General features: G+C 38.4%; 1 protein-coding gene across 2 annotated transcripts in view; it reads right to left on the reverse strand.

The window, feature by feature from the left end:
- The window catches only part of DNAJC13 (DnaJ heat shock protein family (Hsp40) member C13), a 57,138-nt gene that overhangs the window by 9,139 nt on the left and 26,458 nt on the right, over positions 1-21,541 (reverse strand). For both annotated transcript variants that reach the window (XM_050890690.1, XM_050890689.1), the window contains 27 exons: positions 21,001-21,154; positions 18,682-18,785; positions 18,448-18,607; positions 17,345-17,407; positions 16,906-17,007; positions 16,651-16,755; positions 16,053-16,255; positions 15,503-15,587; positions 14,854-15,008; positions 13,868-13,913; positions 13,494-13,648; positions 12,655-12,856; positions 11,771-11,886; positions 10,837-10,915; positions 10,106-10,241; positions 8,755-8,939; positions 7,242-7,316; positions 6,923-7,042; positions 5,799-5,978; positions 4,727-4,894; positions 3,995-4,108; positions 3,535-3,651; positions 2,786-2,963; positions 1,607-1,698; positions 1,180-1,279; positions 640-714; positions 362-474 (listed from right to left, as the gene is read on the reverse strand). In XM_050890690.1, the coding sequence (XP_050746647.1) occupies positions 362-474; positions 640-714; positions 1,180-1,279; positions 1,607-1,698; positions 2,786-2,963; positions 3,535-3,651; positions 3,995-4,108; positions 4,727-4,894; positions 5,799-5,978; positions 6,923-7,042; positions 7,242-7,316; positions 8,755-8,939; positions 10,106-10,241; positions 10,837-10,915; positions 11,771-11,886; positions 12,655-12,856; positions 13,494-13,648; positions 13,868-13,913; positions 14,854-15,008; positions 15,503-15,587; positions 16,053-16,255; positions 16,651-16,755; positions 16,906-17,007; positions 17,345-17,407; positions 18,448-18,607; positions 18,682-18,785; positions 21,001-21,154 (3,382 nt within the window). The remainder of the gene's footprint in view (positions 1-361; positions 475-639; positions 715-1,179; positions 1,280-1,606; positions 1,699-2,785; positions 2,964-3,534; positions 3,652-3,994; positions 4,109-4,726; positions 4,895-5,798; positions 5,979-6,922; positions 7,043-7,241; positions 7,317-8,754; positions 8,940-10,105; positions 10,242-10,836; positions 10,916-11,770; positions 11,887-12,654; positions 12,857-13,493; positions 13,649-13,867; positions 13,914-14,853; positions 15,009-15,502; positions 15,588-16,052; positions 16,256-16,650; positions 16,756-16,905; positions 17,008-17,344; positions 17,408-18,447; positions 18,608-18,681; positions 18,786-21,000; positions 21,155-21,541) is intronic.

Raw genomic sequence — 21,541 nt, forward strand, 5'->3', positions numbered from 1 at the left:
CTAACTGACAGAAAAATAGAAAACTCCAGGAAGTCCAATTATTTGTAGTGCTATAATGCCAACTGCTAGAACACAACACCACAAAATAAAATAGGGCTATCATTTTAAATAGTAATAGGCAATGCCAGGTATCTAATGTTAAAGTCATTACAAATGGCAACCAAACTGCTTATAGTAGTTACAATAAATACAACTGCTTCTAGAAGTCTGCTCACAGATTAAGAGTTAACTATTTTGAAAAAGCCAGATTGCTCTTCGCATGAATGTTTCAGGCACAGAACGGGGGGGGGTTGTTCTGTCTTTAGAGAGAGGCAGGTAATATCAAGGTAAGAGTTCCAACAAAAGCTGTTAAGATTCTTACCTTCGGACCCACCAGCTTATCTGCAGTCATTTTGGCAAAGAGCTCTGCTGTTTGGGCTCGGACCTGTGGATGAGTTGAGTTGCAAAACATGTCTAGTAAGTAGATTAAAGCACCTGTACAAAGAGATAGGAAAACACTCAAATTTTTTTTCTGGTCACGAGTAGTATGAATTCACCAATTCCACATTGATTATTCTAAAGTGAAGAGTAAGATTTGGCCACTGTATTTACTTTAAGTCCAGTGTTGCAGAAACATTTGCTTTCAATGTAGTACTGTACCTTTTGCCATGGCCTCTTTAATTATTTTTGTGCTAGATGTCAAAGCATACAAAGTTTCAAGGACAAGTTGCCGACCTGTCAAAATAAAAAGTATTAAGAACTTTGTGCCGTATAGACTATTAACTAATCAAAGATGAACTAAACTGATTGTAACAGAAAGCTGTATCAAAACTGCAATAAAGCTTACAACAATTGCAAGGTTAGGGATTTCTGGCTAAATTCAGTTAGTTAAGGAATGTCAAATTAATCATACATTCTAGCACGGCATAACTTCTTAATTAGATGTTTACTACCTAAATTCCCTAAAAGAATTAGTCAATTAAATACTACACAATTCAAACATAATTCAAATACCTGCAATTCATATGTTTCAGCTCACACATTTAAGAAACAGATTACATCAAATATTTCTTTTAATCATCCCTGCTGAAATGCTGTTTTAGCCTAAAACTCAGTAGTAAGCTCAGCCAGCTGCATTCTAATTAATTTCTGAGTTGGAAACCCTTTGCCTTGCAAGGCTAAGAATTATATGGTACATACTTGAAGGTAAGGAATGCAGGAGTGCCAGTAAGTTAGCAAGAACCATTGCCTCGGCAATGTTGTTAACACATTCTTGGTTACTTGTTACTATGTTCACTACCTGTAAAAGATCAGAAACAACACTTGATTATATATCAGCTGTTAAGACATTGTCCAGAAAATGCAGTGTATGATTAAGTCACCTCACTGGCCAATATAGCTAATACTTACAATTGTCTTGTCACCTCAGGGAAGAAGGGAGCAAAGACATAGGCAAGAAGCTATCACTTGTTCCTCCAAGGAGGAACTGACACCTTGGAACCCGAATCTTGATACTTTTTAGGTACTGCTCTAACAGTTATGCAATCAGGTTTGTTTATGCTGATTATGTAGAGCATCTGGACAGGGGGGTTGGGGTGGGTTTTTTTTTGGTTGGTTGGTTTTTTACCTCCAGAGCCAACTGCTGCACCTGGCCAGCTCCATGAACACGCAGAAGGGAGAATATCAACTTAAAGTGACCTATGCATTCACACTCGGAACCTGCAAGAGACCAAGTAAGTTATTCTCTTCATGTTACCCAAAGCATTCACTGAAGGCCACTCCAAGCCCGTATTTCACTACACAGAGGTGTTAAAGACTACATGTCTGTATATAGTCTGCCACATAGTTATAACAGCTCCTACAGGACAGCACCTGCTACAGAATTAGAAATTACGAAGTCCTGTCTATTAATCTAGATTCCACAAAGTCTCAGGTCAACAATATTTCAAAAGCAGAGGATATTTCCTCCCTCTAAGGCAAGTAACTGAGCTAGTTCTTAGACTACATAGTTACTTGCATTCTTGTAAGACAACTAAGCAAGTTCAGTTATTTTATTTATCATTGATCATTAGTACTTCTTGTCTTCAAATACACTTGCCCTTTCTGATTCTCCCAGCTCAGAGTAGGGTTGCTACTTGCAGCAGTAACAGCTGCATTCAGGCTTATAATTGCCAAATACAGAGAATCCAGTCTGAGAACAACCTAACCAGCTATTATTAGAAGCCATAATAATAACAGGAATTGCTTTTAGAACTAACACATAATACAGTAGGAAAACGTCCTAATCATGTGTGTCTGGCTTTTCCAGTCTGTACATTGATATCTGCTCATAAATCTTTGCTGGTATTAGCTGCCCACTCTCAAGAGCATCTTCTCCTCCTGCTTTAGAAAGGCCCTGACATGTTTTTAGGCATTTATTAGTACACAGTACTCAGCTCAAGGAGGTTTTTTGATGCAAGGAAGTTTAAAAATCAGCTAAAGATTCTTTGAAGGATTACAGAAAGTTTCATCCAAGAGGTTTAAGTCTTCCTGGCAACAGCAGGCTAGAATTAGAGTTAAAACCTAATGTTTCAGAGCAGAAAATAGATAAGGCTTGGATTCCACACAAAAACTTTAATACATCTACTGATAATGTTCTCCAGGAAAGAAAAAAAAAAAAGCAAGCCTGTAGGGCTTGTCAACAATGCTAAAGTCTGTTAGCCAGCAAAACAAGCTTCCTTCTTGCTGGAAGATAAAGACTACAGAGGTCCACATTTTTAACATTGTCACAAGAAAGCCTATCAGAGAAGTTCAGTTTTAAGCCTACCTGGGTTGTGTTTTATCACGTTTCTCAGAGCCTCCAGGGCCATTTCAACTCTCCGTAACCGATCTCCATGTTGATTGGACTCTACTTTCCCAGTCTGTGTTATTGCCATTAGCGTATGAAGGTACTGTGCTTGTGAGCCTATGTAATCCAAGAGGCTTGCAGCAAATGCTTTAGGAAGCTTTAAATTAGAGATGAGAGCATTTTTAGCTGTGTGATGCAACAGTATTCACACTAGAAGAAAGTGTATCCAAATAACTTTTCCTGCATTTCACATATCCCTTTCTTTCAGACAGGCACACAGGAAACACTTTTTACTATGATTATTATAACATCTGGAGCACATTAACCCTATTTATATCTAAACACACCCTTAGAAAGCTGCCACTACTTCAACAGCACTCATAAGGTATATGTTTGTCCATATATATATATATATGGATGGACAGCAAAGCCACTAGGCAGAATCACTACCTCCTGGAATTACTGAATCAACCTGAGCACCTGCAGTACAAGCTTGTAGAGAAAAGGCATTAAGACATCCGAAGCAGCACATCCAATGACAAACTCATTGTTCTTTTTAATTTATTCTGCTCCAATAGAGAGAGATCCCATAACATGCTGATCATGTTGAAGGAAATATTTGTAAGATTTTATATTTTCTCCATTCTATTTGCACTGACAGATACAGAAGAGGAAGAAGTAACATTCCAAATACTAGTTTCAACATGAAGGTTTTAGCTACATCTCACCTCTAGTTGGAACGTAGGGACCTCATTGTAGACTCTAACAAAAATCTCTCCCACAATAAGTTCCTTTGCATGGTCACTGAAGACAAAGTCAGATCCATAGCTCTTGTCACAATCACCCTTCAAGCAGAGATAAGCAGCACAAGCTCAGAAAATAATCTTGTAGGAAGTGTAAAGCTATAACCCAATAATGAAATAGACAATACTTGAACAGAAAACTTAAAGCTTTAGCAGAAGTCAGAAGCTCAAGACAGACTGAAACATTACAAGAAATAAACAAGCAAACTCTTAGGTTTTTGTTTTCTTTTTAAGACTACTGAATGAAGAAAGTGACTTAGGAGTAGACAACAATGGATACTTGTATTAACTATACCACTGCATTACAACATTACAAGTGGATCTACCAAAACACAAAACGCTAAAAAAAAAATAGTAGTGCGATTTAAAGTAAAGAGTATCTTACTCTCTTAATCATGCTTTCTTGTTGAGATTCCAAAAACTCAAGTAACTCAGCTCTGGTACCATTGTTCCAGATCAAGTAGGGGTTCTCTGTGTTACTGTTAAGCATCTTCAGAGTCTAAGAAATAAGGAATTTACAGGATGTAATACATTTACAACAGTTTTGGATCATTAGGCACAGTAATCAGTGTGTTTCATGATATTAGTTAGTCCAATCTCATTAACAACTAGACCAATTTCATAAGCAAGTTTCAAGTGTCAAGTTCCCCACATACTGGAAAAACAGTATGTGTAAGTTATTTGGTACAGTACAATCTATATTTAGTTTTTCTTAATTCTGCTTCAAGCCACACTTACTTCAGATTCTCCTTCTATTTTTGACAGTGAGCAGCAACTATCTGCAGTATCTCTTTGTAGATGACTTCCCTGGCACCACTTTAAAGAGAGAAGTTTAGCCTTTGCTCTCCATCATCATCATATCCTTAAGCCTTCAACAGTTAACTCAACTTCTTTGCTCCCATATTTGTTTTGCAAATATTGTTCTATAGGGTACTGTTCCTGTCCATAGTGTTTGAGGCTAAAACAGTTTCTTTTCCTTGCAGTTACTCCAACTGCAAAGAAAAATGACACTGCTGTTCTCTGTATCAGGTTGGTCTAAGAGCGTTCAGTGTTTTAGAAGTGACCAGGTACTCCTTCCATAAATCACTAGAGAAAGTTTTGGCCAACAGATGCTTACCTCAGTAGGACTGACCACAGCGAGTTTCCTTGCAATATAGGGTGTCAACATTCCAGCCAAGCTTTTCCTGATCGTTGGGTTTTCAGGTGTAGCTTGGTCTTCAGAGAGATACCCTCCAAGGCGACTCAAGGCCAGGAGACTGAGCTTAGCAAGGCTATTTGCCACCTCCTGAAAAATACAAAGACAGTTATAAAAAACCTAGAGCTTACTGAAGAAATATCAGAATAGCCAGAAAGAGTTGTCCAACACTTCTGCACCAGAACGAACAGAATTGGTGTTCTCTATCTGCATCACTAATTATGCCCTGTTGTCTAATAAAACACTAGGTGCTGCAGAACAGCACAATATGATCACTGTGTTGTGGGCTTAATAAATGCAGTTAAGACATAAGCACTGATAAGTAGGAAAGACTGAGGCACCAAGATGAGCTGAAAGCTACAGAAGCTGTTTAGTATGATAGCTTCTGACAATGGTTCCTGCTAGCACAGTCAAATATCAGCGTAATAAGCCTTTTATGACAGTGATACAAGAGCTAATAACTACAATAGACTGTTCAAAGCTCATCTCATCCAGTAGCTGAGGAAGAAATGCCATACTTAGAGGGTCACCATTTAAGGAAATGGAAGTGTGAAGCCACTTACATAGCTGTGGGGCAAAGAGACAATACGGTCCTAAAGTAGAAATTTCAGATAAGTTCATGGTATCACTAGACAACCCCTTCAGTTGAGCCTCAAGAGAAAAAACACTCTCTCTTCCAATAGCACAAATTTACTTTTTTACTGTTCACTGTAGATAAAAATCTCTTGCATTAAGTCTACTAGAAACTACAGGTTTTGGCAGTTTTAACATTTGAACTCAAAACATGAGCTACTCTAAAAAAAAAAAAAAACAAACCCCTAAACAACAGTATTTACCCTACTGCACAAAAATCCCCTTCCAAAACTGCTCTGTTAACATTATTGTTCATGTAATTCAATGATTCTAACAAGTATTTGAATACACTTATTTTGTTAATAAGAGATGGCAAGCAACAACCACTGGTGTCTGAAAGCATGCACCCTGTTAACATTACCTGGTGATTCGAATCTTCACTTTTCTGAATACCGCTCTCTTCTAGCGTATAGTCATAGCTGAAGAGGTAACCCAGTAAGTACCAGAGAACTCCAGCTTGGAACAAGTGCGTTTGTAGCCAGTAGTCTAAGGCAAAGGAGCTAACACACTCTACTCCCAAAGAAGCTACTCGTGGTATGTTCTGAGGAAGGAAAAAAAGTTTGTCTTAGTACTTGTGACCAAAGAAAGCCAACTGGCTTCCTTACCAAACAAAGACTTAAAGCCAAAACTTGCTAATTCTAGAGGACCATCTAAGCAGCACAGAGATGCAAATTAAAGTAGACAGAACAACATCTGCATTGAAGTTAAGTGTCTGGTAGCCAAAAAACATGGCTAATTAGTCAGCATCCTTCAAAGGAAGAGTACTCGAATAGTTATTTCATATGATTAGAAAGGAGCATTGATGAACTAGTGGAAAAACAATTCAAGAAGGTGGCAGAAATTCCCAGGTGAGCTTTTTATGGCAATACATGTGTTCTGCAGGGACTAAAGAACACACAAGCGTAACGTGTTCTGCAGGGACTAAAGAACACACAAGCATCTACAGTCAGTCAATTACTATAGTCTGGTTTTACAGTCTTCTGTTTTCTACAGTCTTTTTCTATAGTCTTCTGTTTTCACATACCCCACATGAAAAGCTCAAGACAAGCTTTCCTTTCTTAATTCAGACAAAATTCAGCATTTATGTAACATGAGGTAAGTTCTAAAGAGCTAAACGGCAACAAAACTTTTTGAATACTGTTCCCAGAGTTTATGCTGATTTAGGAGTCTATCTGCTTATGTAATATCTAGCTCTAGTACTTTTATCTGCTCATTTAGTACAGTAAACCAATCAGCTAGACAAGTCAGTTAAAAGGCAAAAGTAGCTGAATCTTTATAGTGATTGCATTTTAAGTCCACTAAATGGATTCAAATACAAGTGTTGAGAACAAGGCAGTAGAGTTCTATATCCCATAATGATTAGCTGGGATCTTACAGAAGGGTTTGATCAGTCTCTGCAATTGTCCTATCTCCCTTAAAAGCAGAACATTTCCCTAAACATTTAACAGTTAAATACCCATTTAGGCAAAGGGAAGGAGCACTTACCTTGCCATAATACAGTAGTCTACAGAGGTCCTTAATGATGTTAGGCATTTCTGTAATCTTCTCTCTGCATTCCTCAAACTGAGCTGCTACACTGTAACACTTACTAATATATCCACATACCTACAAAAAGCAGTATTTTATTGGTTCCAAGTGGAGGGGAAACGCATGTTTACAAACCTATTTTTTAATATATATTACTATACCAATATTTTATATTATATATACACACACTTATATTTATTATCATATTATATACATACTATGCTATATATTGTCTTCTGAGAAGCTGATACAATCAGTTAAAGTTGCTGCAACTTACCTGTACAGACATATCATCTGGTTTACTAGAACGAGACAAGACTGCTACACAACGATTAAATGCTTCTTGCAATACCTGTGAGGATTGGATGATGCATAAGTTCAGTCACAACAGAAACTGAAAGGCTGGCAGAAAGAAAACATTAGCTAGTAAACCCATTTTTAATGGCTGAAGGGAAACATTTGTCAAAATCTCCTGCGTGCTCAAATGGTCTGTAGGGGCAAAATTCCTTGCAAGTGCTGGTACTAGCCTTTAGTGCTTTAGAGTTGATAGCATTCTCACATGTCAGCTAATACTCAGTAAGTTTGCAGATAACACCAAGTTGGGCAGGAGCATTGATCTGCTTGAGGGTAGAAAGGCTCTACAGAGGGATCTGGACAGGTTGGATCGATGGGCTGAGGCCAATTGTGTGAGATGCAACAAGGCTAAGTGCCAGGTCCTGCACTTGGGTCACAACAATCCCGTGCAACGCTACAGACTTGGGGAAGAGTGGCTGGAAAGCTGCCCAGTGGAAAAGGACATGGGGGTGTTGGTTGACAGCCATCTGAATATGAGCCAGCAGTGTGCCCAGGTGGCCAAGAAGGCCAACAGCATCCTGGCTTGTATCAGAAATAGTGTGGCCAGCAGGACTAGGGAAGTAATTGTCCCCCTGTACTTGGCACTGGTGAGGCCGCACCTTGAATACTGTGTTCAGTTTTGGGCCCCTCACTACAAGAAAGACATTGAGGTGCTAGAGCATGTCCAAAGAAGGGCAGTGAAGCTGGTGAAGGGTCTAGAGAACAAGCTGAGGGAACTGGGGTTTAGTCTGGAGAAAAGAAGGCTGAGGGGAGACCTTATCGCTCTCTACAACCACCTGAAAGGAGGTTGTAGCGAGGTGGGTGTCAGTCTCTTCTCCCAAGTAACAAGTGATAGGACAAGAGGAAATGGCCTCAAGTTGCACCAGGGGAAGTTTAGATTGGATATTAGGAAAAATTTCTTCACCAAAAGGGTTGTCAAGCACTGGAACAGACTGCCCAGGGAAGTGGTTGAGTCACCATCCCTGGAGGTATGTAAAAGACATGTGGACATGGTGCTTACAGACATGGTTTAGTGGGACTTGGCAGTGTTAGGTTAACGGTTGGGCTCGATGATCTTAAGGGTCTTTTCCAACCTAAATGATTCTAATATGTGCAATGAAAAGCCCTTCTGCCTAAGTGACTTGTTCAATTTTCTATTGTTCCACATACAGAATGCAGAAGCTTTCAATAGTTTTGTAAAGAAGCAGGGAAACATCATATGTAGTTTGCTTATTCACAGTTCAACAGACAAGCCTAGGTCCAGAAAGGGCTATACTCTGCAAGAGGCTTCTCCTACTGCATCCAGAAAAGGGACAGTAAGAATGGACATGTGTCTCAACAAGACCAAAAGTGATTCTCAATTGCATCCGATGTCCTATGCATTGAGGATCTAGGCTTTTTAGCTGTGGAAAAGTTAGACTAAAAAATTTCATTTCAATAAGCTTCTTTCCATTTACCTCAATTCCATTTTCTCTTCTCAGTTCTTCTGCATTTAATGCTGAACAATTGACAGTATGGAAAGCAAGTTCTGTAGCAGCAGGCAACAGAGGAGATTCTTTGGAAAACAAAAGGTCATCTGATGTTTCAATGGTAATAGTCTTTATCAGCATAGGATAACCCGCATACTTGTAAGGTTTCAGCTCTGAAAGAGGAAAAAAAAAGAGGTCAAAGTTTACATATATGCAGTCTAAGCAATTTAAACCACCACATAATTATCAGTGGAAGATATATCAGATATATAAGGACTAGGAGTCAAAGAAAGCCAACATCTGGGAAAATTGGAGCAAGACTGAGCAGTCCACACAATCCAACTCCTTGTCACATAAGATTGTTCATGCTAGAAGCTGACAGAGCTTCATGGAAAGAACCCATTTAAGATTGAAAAGACTTATCTCCAACTCAGCAAGCCCCCAAGCTCAGAGCCTTCCAGATGATGCTTGTCTGTCTCCAGAGAAACACAAGTATAGCTTTGTCTGTCTGTCTTGGGCCAGGATTGTCTAACAATAAGCCTATAAGGACCTTTTCCAGTTTGACACAGCAATCATATGTTTTAAATAATTACATTTTTCATTCCTTTAGGGTTTACCAGTGCTAAAGAACAATTTCATCTTGCAGTAGAGAGCCGATTGTGAGCCAACCTATGTAAGTCTACATTAATGTGGTCACTGCCTCCACATAACTGACAGAGCTATGACTGCATACGAGGTTCTTAGTTTACCATTATAATGTAACACTTACATAGCAAAACACTGTTGACTCTGCAAGACTTGGACATGCCAGCAGCTGCCAGCCAGGGACTGTAGCTAGAGCCAAGGGTTAGGGTACTCTAGCTACCCCTCTTTCCCAGTTGGGCTGTGAAAGAGGTAGTGTTGCAGCACACTCACCAGAGGACTAAACACTAGTCAGAATTTCTGCAAGTCTGTCTCATTTTTAATAGTCGTATGAGTGTAATTTCATTTATACCCAGAATCTGCCATCTGGGTGACTGAGTACTAGTGAGGACTTTTCTGCATAGACAGAATTGTAAGTCTAAGTTATATATGGAGGAAGATTCAAACTGATTAGTATTGGAACAGAGAATTTCAAAAAGCTATTCATGCTTTTTTGAATTAAGTTTTACTGCAGATGAATTTATTTCATGGAAGAAAAAGTCCTATTTTGAAGCCCTTTACCATAGCTTCATAATGCTGTGGCAAGCCAGAAACCAGATCAACAGAACACAGACTCAAGAACAGAGGAGATTAAAACTGACCGCAATGGCCACTAAAGAAATGAACATAAAACATTATTCTGAGACAGCATGCTTACCTTCCTTATGCCTGTTGAAGAGGATGCTTTGAGTTTTCAAGATCAAAATTATGTTTTCTGGATCTGGCCCATCTATCACCTTGGCAGACTTTGTGCATAGAAACTCATATGCTTTATTAACTTTTTCAAACATGTCCTGCGAATAAAGAGGAATAGTCTTAAGAGTTCCTAAGAACCCCCTAAATTACTACCAGTCTGCAGCATCAGTTTAGATGCAGGTAAAATAAAGCATTCCAGGTTATTAGCCACAATGCTAGTTTTGTTGCCTTATTACACTTCAGAAAATACTCCAAATAACCTTAAGAACACTGGTTCACAGATCAGTTTTCTTTTCTCCTAAACTCCACCATAGGTAAGAGACTAAAACTAAGTCAATTCCGCTATGACAAAAGTAGTAAGTACAGTTTAATTGATTGTAAGAATGGGCAGAGGATGCAGTCTGTCTCTGAAAGGGAGCAATTGGCTTATTTAGGTCCTGTGTAACTCTTTAAACTTTCTGGGCTATGGGTCTGACCTGATTACATCAGTTTACTGTAGAAATCCTAATATTCCTTGATTGACATCAGTTAAATTACTCATCTGTAGTATTAATCTGTATTCTAGTATTCATCTAGGGCACAGCTTTTAAAAGGGAGAAAGAAAATTTAAGTGGGCATTTCAGAATTCTTAATACACGTAACAGCTGAATTTGTCCCCACTTTATTAACACCATAAACTTGTGTTGTACATACCCTGCCTTCTGGATTCTTGTCTGGGTGATATTTTTGCGCCAGCCTGAAATAAGCTTTCCTGATCTTGCTTTCATCGTGCCTATGAGAAAACAAGTCCCATTACATTGAGTAACATCAAAAAAACCAGAAAAACAAGCCTGGATTCTGTCAACAGTACTAATGGTAACTGCAATTAAGTGAAAACTACACAGCTCTCGTATTTCAATTTGAAAATCCTGCTTCATTAGCTGACACTGAATGGGGGTAATCACGTGGCCACAGAACAGAAAGAAATTTTAGAAACAGAAAGTATTTTAGTACCTCTTGTACCGAATATACTAACCAGAAGCTGCTCAAAGTCCCTGAATCTTCATTTAAAAGAGTCTAAGTGAGCTATAAGTGGTAAAAGTTAGTAGTTTATGATTTGCAGTAAGTGCACTGTTCCTGAAGGATAAATACAAAGTGCTGTCAGTTCTCTTCTAGAGGCCTGAAGTCAGAAACCAGCGGCAAGATAGGAGGTAAAAAATCCTAAGGATATTATCACCAAGAAAAATGGCAATATTTGGCAGGGGGAAGAAGTATGATTAGAGAAACCAAGTTCCACTTTCAACATACTCAAGTTCTGCCATATTCTTTGCTCGCTATGGTTGAGTCTAATGCTTGTCCTGTAAAACAGCCTAGTGAATGCTTTGAAGCAGAGCTCAAAGCATTTGTTCCCCAGTTTCAGTTTATCTGAATGCTTTACAATTATTCTCTCAAACACTGGAGTTGGATTTTCAAGCTTTGTTTCTTTTCAGATAAAGCAATCTTCCACTGTGAAAGAAGTAGGTGCTAGACATAACTGAACTGGTACTGCTAATTGGTTGCAAGTACAGAGATAAAACTTCAGTTTGTTCAGTGTATGGAGTTTATGTAAATGTAGTTATACAGCTTTAAATACTGAAAAACAACTTACTGGCCTTGTCCTTTGGGAAGGTTAAGGACTTCATAAGCATCATCTATTGACATGGTAGGTGGCTTCTTTTCTACCTCCTTCTTCCAAGCTTCTAGTGTATCTTTCAACAGTTTAACCTAAATAATTACAATTTATTAGTGTTTCATTTATGCTGACACCAGTACATGTCATTTTTTTAAATAAAGTGCTGAATTATTAATGAATCCTTATCACTCATCACCCTAAGTTCAAAGACCTAATCCTTTACCTTTAGTAATTATGGTTCCCCCTCCAGTCAGGAAGAGAGTAAGACTTTGCTTCACTGCAGTGCTATGTTTTATTCAAGGTAAGAACACCTTAAGATTAAAATATCTGTGTAAGAGTCACATTAGAAGGCGAATCACTTAAATGATACACAGTTCACATCTCAATACTACAGAAAACTGCAACAAAGCTGCATAAGTAAAGCTGCTTAGGCAGATCTAGACCATAGACTTGTACCAAAAATTAACTTGTACCAATTCAGTTAATGTACTGATACCAAGTTAGCTCAGCTTCTTGTCCAGCATGGACAAATAAGAACCCAAAAGTGATGATTCCCCCCGCCCCCAATCACTTGAGATTCATTGAAACACTATCTGAAGTTTCTTGGATGCTTTATTTTGCTTTTTTAGTAGCCACCACAAGGAGGATATACTTAACATGTGGTTGCTATATGGCATGAAGACTATTCTGCTTCAAGATAAAGAAGTGTTTAACATATTTGCTTATGAACTGAAAGTCAGGATGAATCAGCTACTTGCAACAAACCTAGTATTTGATTTCTTTAATTTTTGTTACAAATCCCACTTTTAGGATGCTGAAAGATCAAAAACTAAATGAATCCTAAAATACTTCTTACTTACTGGATCTTTAATTGGCCAGTCTGGAAATCTGAGTGTATCACAAAGATGCTTGAGGTAATAAATATTACAGAACAGCTCATTTTCCAGTTGTGGATAGTTGATAACTGGGATAGGACAGTATTGGTAGAGTGCTCTTGTATTGCTTTGAAGACGAGGGGTGAAGTCAGCAAGATGAGCAGCCATCTTCTCTATCATAAGACGCCTAAAAGTTACAAAGTTTGGTTTAACACTTGCCAAGCAGTCCTCAATCCTCAGTGACTGTACAAGTGTGTCAATGGTTTCTTCTGAAAAGATTTTCCTTAGTAGTTTCCCACGTTTCAGAAGGGATTCAGAATAGGATTCAGTCCTATTCTGTTATAAAGCTATTTCAATGCCATGAAAATTAGTTTATTAAAAACAATGTAAAGTGACATTTTGCCCTCCCTCAACACCTCTTTACTTTTTGGGAGACCCTAAAGATGTATTGTAATATTAGAGGTATATCTCCTAGATAGGCGCTGGTAATAAATGAGTACAGTACGTATAAAGCAGTCCACACAGATAGTGAAGTCTTCACTCACGAAAGGAACTTAATCCAGTATGATAGAGGCATACGTAAAGCATGTTGTCAGATGTTCAGGGAAATATTCCCCTTCCCGCTACCAATTCTGCTCTCCCCGCCCCATTATTTTTGATAAAAGCAGAGGGCAATGCAGGACATTGCCTTGCAGAAGGCAAACAGAGGGAAGTAATGAAACCATGGAATCCAGTTATTTTCAGCTTTCTTTAGAAATGTCAAAGACCTCTTCAGCATGAGATGTAGTTCAGATTTATTCGTCCCTCTGACAGAAAACAATTACCTCATTTCATTGCTCCAAATTGCTTCTGGAGTGTCAAATTCTCCAAGGAATATCTCAGAAAATTTTTCTGGTTCATAGTTTTCTAAATAACACACCATTGCTTCAGGAAGAATATGTCCAAGTATACTTCTTTGAACTATATCTTGACCTTTTGTCTACAGAAGAGATCACATTGTCATCTTAAAGGTAATCTGAATTCAGTCTTGCTAACCAACTTGAGATCTAAAAAACCCTCCCCCTTTTCCCTTATAGTTCGTAAACTCTAACTCTTGAGAACTTAGAAAAAGAACAAGAATCAAGTATTGTTAGAGCAACTACAGGTGGTCTGCAAAACTATTTGGAAACAGAGGTAGTTACTTTTGCAATCTACTCACTTCTTCAGACTTGAAAGCTTGTTTTGTATGTGTGTATTTCAAAAACCTAGAAGGGAAACAGCAGTTATTTTCTGTTTAATTGATACTTAAGGCACCCTTGAAAGATAAGCAGACCAAAATAGTCCAGCTGGCAGTCTCATACATTTACTTTGACATAAAAGAGTAACAGCAACAATCAAATGAATCTCTCTACAAAGTCCATCAAATCCTTGGGAACTCCACCAAGTTAAGGCAACATTTATAACATGGAAGTGCTTATGTTCATCTTTTCAGTTTTAAAGTCTTGTTCCTGAAAGCTTGTTTTCTTCACACACGAAAAAAAAATGAAGCTGATAGAGACACAGACAACCTTTCCCCACAAACCTCTCCCTGCACCATTAGATCATCATCACAGGGATGAAACAAGATGATTTTACACTAACTGTTACACTAGAGTCATCATGTAAACATGCAATCATTTCCCAATGCATTTTGCTATAGACTTAACTGGAATTGTATGATACTTTTTATGAACTATTGAATTAGAGGAAGAGTACTGGAATGAACTGCAATAGCCACCTGCATATGCAGTGCATCTGTGTCAGGCAGTACAAACTGGTTTCACTGTTTCAGGCTTCAATACTAAAATAGGCTATTAGATTTTTCCACCACTTTTGATAGCTGCTTACTATCAAAAACTACATTAGCATATCAGTGGCCTATGTTACTATTCTTTAGTGCCTGTAATGATTTGTTCTTCTACAATAAGCCATGCCTAGTTGTACTGTTAGAACTATATGATCAGACATGCTCTCGTTCCCTCCCTAGCAGGGTCATAAGCAATTAACTAGTGACTGACTAAACCATGTGGAGGCAATTCCCCTAGAGGGTGTTTGCTTGCAATCTCATGTTGGTTCTAGCAAGCCACACTCCCTGGAGCATTTAGAGCAGTAGTCCTTCTGAGCATGACTGGTCAAGAGGTACTTTTACCTATTCTTTTTCCTCACCTTGCAATAGGAAGTACATTGGAACCCGTGTACATCATGATAAAGAAGAATACTCCACTCAGATAAAAACGAGGTAACTGAGGGTTATCTTGCATGACATGAAACAGCAATATAGCGACTTTTTCCACAAGGATAGGATCAAAAGTCAGTAATAGCTGAAATCAAACACAAGCATTTACATTAGCTGCTCAAGCAGTGCAAGTTACCTAGCCAAAATTGAAGTTTTAACTAATTCAGTATTGGGACTAGCCAGTAAACTTACAAGAATTTCAGTTAAAGAATACTTCAGCCCAAAAGTAGCAAGTTTGAATCACAGAATGTTTAAAGTTGGAAGGGACCTCTGGAGGTCATCTTGTTGAACCCCCCCCTCCTCAAAAGCAGGGTCACCTAGAGCTGGTTGCCAAGGACCATGTCCAGATGGCTTTTCAGTATCTCCAAGGATGGAAATACTTATTAATGAGATATTGCCTGAAACAACATGAAATTTGTAACAACACCCAGTGAAATAAACAACTGCTTTTGTCCAGAGATCTGCAGGATGTTACAGATGTCATTTGATGTGTTTGTCCCACTTAAAGCATTCACATGGGGAAGATGGTAGAGTAAGTCAGACTTACTCATTTAGATACATTTTTGAAGAGTTGCTTACCTGAGTGATATGAGGAAGGCAAGTACTATCTGACAACAGCCTTTTCACTCTAGGCAGAGGCCTTATAATAGCATTGTCTTGATCCCTAAAAAAAATAAAGTGGAACAGCAGTAAGCACACATGTACCTTTTCTCTTTCAAGAATGAACAACTTTAAGCCATAAGTATCAGGCTATTGAGATCATATTCAGTGTCATTATTTTTTTGTTAACTTCAAAGTTTGTTGTTACACTTGATAAGCATGGTTTAATGTCATGCATTAAAGCAGCTTTGTTTAAGTTAAACAAGAGCCTGCCTGCAAGAGTAAGACTACACTGCTATGCATTAGAAACGCACATAGCTTGTGCATTCATTCTTGCAGTCCCTTTCACAATATTAGTATTGTCTCATTTACAAACTCTCTATTTGCCCGTAGAATTAATTACTACTATGTAAAAGGTTCTTTAATGAACTGTATTAATGTACTACTTGGTTTCCAAGAAAAGCTTTAACATAGCATTTATGAGTCTACCAGAGAAAGTTAACCACTTCTGCTGAAAATTAGTGTGTACCTGCTGGGAAAATATCCACACATTGTGATGAGCATCTTGAGTACAAGTGTGGCAAGGTCAGTCTCATTCAACACAGGCTGGCCACTGGCAAGCAAGCACCACTTCAGCTGAGGGATGACTTGTAACGGTCGCCAGCCATCCATACCTTGAGCCCAGCAACGTGTTTTTGAAGTCAGTTTTCCACTGTTCCATAGTTCCTGCATCTGTTGCAAGATTAGAGATGAATTTAGTTAATTCAGCATTCAGAGCTACCTTTGCTCCTAAACATTCACACTCAAGACAAGCTTTTAACTGTTGTATAGCAGACTACTATAGTTGCATGAAATTCCAATGTATTTATAACTCTGTCAGGAAACATGAAGTAAAATCTGACAGATTAATTGCAGCATAATTGGGGCATGGAGGGGTAGGCAGCCTTACCAAAAAGGCTGTGGTTCTTGGCACAACATCAAGTCTTACCTAGCTTTAATCCTTAAAGAGTTACTTTGCAAATATAGTTTAGCATTGTTTACAGTGTTCCCTCTCACTGTTTGAAACACACCCAGTCACCAGGATGGAAATAATTTGTCAAGTTTGAGAGTTTGAAACTGACAGGTACCTCTTGAAAGCTGTAAGGACCACTCCTTTCTTTGTCAGCATTGCCAAAGTACCATTCTTTCTCGCTCTCCCTCTTCATATCAGGTGCCGCCTCAATCACATTGCTCTAGAAGTTGATGTTTATAAGAATAGCTTTAGCTTCAGTGCAAATATCACATTTCTACAGGAAATGTGAAAAGGACATTGATTTTTTTTTTTAAAGAACTGTCCTTTTAGCAAAGCAACATATGAGTAGTAAGAAACAAAGGCCACATACCTGCAGAGGGACTGTAGCTCTGCTTGTGTGAAGATGTGCCAGAGTAAGCAGATCTACAAGGATTCTAATGCCATTTGAATCCATAAGGTCCTTCACATTTTTCTGTTAATAGATGAACTGAGTTAACACAAGCATTTTCTAGACAAGAGTTGTTACAAGTACTGAACAGTTTTATTGAAGTAAGAACTGACCATGAGAAAAGTCAAATTGTTCTCTAAAGTGACTAGAATGGTACAATCACCACAATATCTACACATTTCCTTCAGCTTTCTCACCAATAAGTAACAACTACCACATCCCAGAAAGCTGTATCAACATTGTTTTGAGACTTCCTCAAGACTTGAATTTTTGCTCAAGTTAACCCTGAAGGACTAGTTCAGACTGTTTTATACAGCTGAAAGACCAATCAACTACTGTTAAGTGTACATGTCCACCTTACCTTATTAAGGATCAGCTTGTTGAGAAACAGTATCAATCTGTCCCGCTCAAGCCTGTCAGTGCACTATTGCAAAAGACAACAAATTAGTATTTGATAGCACATATTAGAAGTTACCTTCAAAAGTCAATACAGTTGCACCTGCAAATACCCATTTACTTTTTTCATGCCTGGGATAAAACTGCTGACTAGTAAGTGTCCAGTTTCATGCACAGCTAATAAACGTAGTCTTCTGCCACTGAGGAAGAAAAGCCTTGTTGCTCTGCATCCCCTTTGCTGCTCTGGGTCTGACACTCAAACCCACTTTTCTGCTAAGTCTATTGTTCTAAGGGGACAGTGTCTGGATTCCCCAGTGAGCTGGTTAACACAAATCCATGAGAAAAAGAGAATGCTTTCAGCCAGCAGACAGAATGGGTCTTTGACGTTACATCTCTGGTGAGACTATCAAGACGGAAGGCAAAATAACAAGAGACTGCATTGGTTCAGTTTCACTTACAACAGCCATATCTAAAACCTATACTGATGTTAGCAAAGAACCCCTTCTTCAGACTGCATGGAAATGTATTTTTCCAAGCTGTATCAGTTGTCAGACATAACTTAACACACACTTAATAGGCAAAGTAGTTACCACTAAAAATCTCATCCATCGCATGTGCCCATCTAAGGCTACCATTTCATTAGGTCTGGGGCTGTTGCTACTACTCTTGAAGTCAGTATTTCAAAATAATGTGACATGGAACAAGGTTCTCCTCTTAAAAGGTTCATGCTTCTGCATTTTTCAAAAGCAAGCACAAGATTAATATCACACAAAGTTCCTTCACACTATTTCTGTACAACCCGAAACCCTGTTAAGGCCAACAAAATGCAGATATAAAGAAACTAGTTTGAAATACCTTTACAATCAGCAGTTTTTTTAGTGAAACTTCATCTGAATCAAGGGGAGATACTAGGAACACTTGGTGACAGCATGGAAAAACGTATTCATGCTGCAGCTTCACAATCTGTAAAACCAAAATTCTGGTTTCACAGCAACTTGAAGGATGTGAACATATGTTGGACTAGCTGTATGTTAACTACTATATCAAGTAATTTTAAATAATTCTTACCCTTTCTAACATCCCGACAATGTACTTAGTATCAGAAAATGGTCCTATTTCTTCATAACATCTTCCATAAACAATGGCCAATGCTTGCAGACATAAGCATTTCATATTCACTTTTGGGGTAAGCAAGAAGCGATGGTAGAGTTCATTGAAGAATTCATATCTAAGAAAGAGATGAGATTTTAGTGAAGAAAACAGAGACCTTGGGAATGAGACAGGATTTTAATAATGTCTCACGATTTTTTGATTGCTCCACTCTCTTCAGTTTCATCTTCTTCCAGTAGCAATCTTAGATAATAATCCCCTATTTTTATTTCCTCAGAAAGGCACTCGTATTTTACCTGTAATATAGAACAAGTTACTTAACAGTAAATATTGTTTCTCCTTCATTAAGTTTTTGCTTGCATAACAATACTGTACTTGCTTGCATCCATAAACTCAACAAGGTTAGCAACCCCTCCTACAGTCTGAGGAAGACTGAAATCTGCAAGTTTGCTGTTAAAGAAACACATCTACAAAAATATGCCATAAGCTATTGTTGCTTCCCAGAACAAATTGAGTTTCTCATCTTACTGAAATCCCAGCTTCCAGCCTTTGAGTAACTTGTTTCTAATATCAGCTGGTTTTATTAACTAAATTTGGATAATACATGATGTATTCAGTGACTCAAGCTTTAATAAGTAGTTATTCCATTGCAAGGTATTTCACTCAATGTTACTACAAGTATCAAACACAAGCATGACTTAATTACTAGTTATACTAGCTATTATGATGGGTAACAAAAGCCTAGAGGCATCAGCATACACACCAAGAAGCTGAAGTGAAATTGCACAATGAGAGCCATCATTAACTTCAGAGCAACTACATTAAATTTAACCATATGCCTCAATGCTTAGTGGTTTTAAGCATTTGGCAAGCACCTCATTTAGAGGTACCTCTAACATACCACAAAAGCTGCTCTCTACAGTGGTTTTTCTTATCTATAATTTGCAGGCCACTGTCCTGAGGCCACATAAAGTTATCTACAGATTTGATCACAGCACGATACAAAGACATCCCACTAACTAGTACACTTCCACAGCAATCTCAAACCACCATCACCCTTGGCAAAGTGACAGGTTCCACAGCTGACAAAGAAGCCTTTGTCACCACTACATACTTAGTTCAAATACTTACAGCATAGCCTGATAAAGTATTCATTTAAAATATTTAAAAGCAAATCTCTGAGACAGCAGCTGTTCAAAGATTATGTTACAGAAGCCCCCTCAAGCTAGTCCCAAAGTATCCTGGGCTGTAACCGCAAGAATGTAGTGATACATTCCAGTAGCATAAGCCACATAGGAGCTCAAAGTGCAGGTAGGAAGCCTGTATTACAAAGTTTCAAATCTGTACTTTTGATTCTGCCCCAGTTAGCACCTCTAAAGTACAGAGGGAGAGTTGGGATAGCAGACACTGTGGTGCCTGAAGTCCTGTGCCTGACCCATACCTGAAGAAAGCTTTGAAAGCTAAATGCCAGCGCAAGAAATGCCAGTCCAAACCCAAACTTAGCTATTTACTGCATCCAGGTAAGAAGTAATCTGTAGTGTGCGATAGGGATAAGTTGCATACATAAAATAGTTCTTTCTCCTAAAGCATTAGCCTGATGTCTTGCAATTCTTTCTGATTTCCGAGTCAACTGAAAATTCCTCAAAAGCAGCAGTTTACTCGTTTTGCCAGTAGTCCTTTGCTCAAATTTCAACTAGAAAGCTGTACTGTGACAAGGATGGCATTGGGAATATCTAAGAATATCTTGTAGTTGAATTCAAGTGTGGCCTTGCTTTGCTTTAGCATTAGACATTAATTAGAACTGTGTGGAACCGTAACAATACTGGAGATAAGAGTAGAGTATGGGAAGTGTTTATTAGCACATTACTTGAAAACATCTTGCAAGTTGTTTTGAGAAAGCCAATTAGGACCATACCAATTGCTTTGCAGAAGCCTGAAAGGCTATTTTGACTTTAGGTACTGCTGTTCCTAGAATGTGAAAACAGTATCCTCAATCTATAATTTACAGAGCAGCATGGTTTTAGCCACCTAACCTATTCATGGTTTGGCAACCCAGTATTTAACAGCCTTAGGATCACTGAGACACAATGGAAATAAAGACAAGGAACTTGCTATCAGGAAGATGTGACTTGTGAAACTACCCAAAACAAGTCTGATGGAGCACATTCAAGAACAAGTATGACTTATCTTGACAACAATGTACCACCAACTCTTCTCTTTTCCTCTTAATGCAAGAATACATCAAGAGTTCTAATCAATGTTTCATCTCTACAGTGTCATTTGTCAGGCTCAAGAGGTTTCAGTTTTGCAGAGTGACACTGGACAACAACACCTGTTCATAGCCTCAAGCCTTAGCAGTTTATTCCATAACCCCAAAAGAATTCTAGCTTGCAGTAGGGATTGTCAACACAAGATTCACTCATGTGGTTATAGACAGCAGAGTGACATTTTAAGTAGACATATTTTACATATGCAGTTACATATGCAGTTTTCCTACAGTGGGTCATTTACCTCAAACTCCTGGTGGTTCCATGAGATAACATTAGCACTACCAAGTTCTCTGTCAATATTAAATGCTCTCATCTCAGACTCAAGAGTATCTCTCAGTTCTTCCCGTGTTTTGAAGTTCCAAATCAAGTTTGATCTAGCATGATCCTGAAGAAATCTAAGAAAGAAGTTACATAGTTTAAATCCCTCAAAACACTATCTGAAAGGCAGACAAGACTCAGCTGGCAAGCTAGAGAAGAGTAGCATTAGCAGACCTTAATTAGAAGGCACTGAGTAGTGGTCTCTAGTTTGTTAATTACAGCTGTTCACTTGTATAGTGTTTTCATAGTCATGGAGGTCAGCCTAGACTAAAGCATGCCTGCTGTCGTCCCTTTTGGCTCAATTTGTTATCTGCATATAGTTGATGACCAGGAGATGTGCAAGCTATTCATCGTATCTGCTAGTAATGGCTACAAGTGAACAATAACCCAGGGCAGCAGACATGCACATACCAAGTGTATGTTTTAAACAAAAAAAGAGTAGTTCATGCATTAAAATAGAAGTT

The sequence above is a fragment of the Gymnogyps californianus genome, chromosome 2, assembly GCF_018139145.2.
Source record: "Gymnogyps californianus isolate 813 chromosome 2, ASM1813914v2, whole genome shotgun sequence".
NCBI classification, from domain to species: domain Eukaryota; kingdom Metazoa; phylum Chordata; class Aves; order Accipitriformes; family Cathartidae; genus Gymnogyps; species Gymnogyps californianus.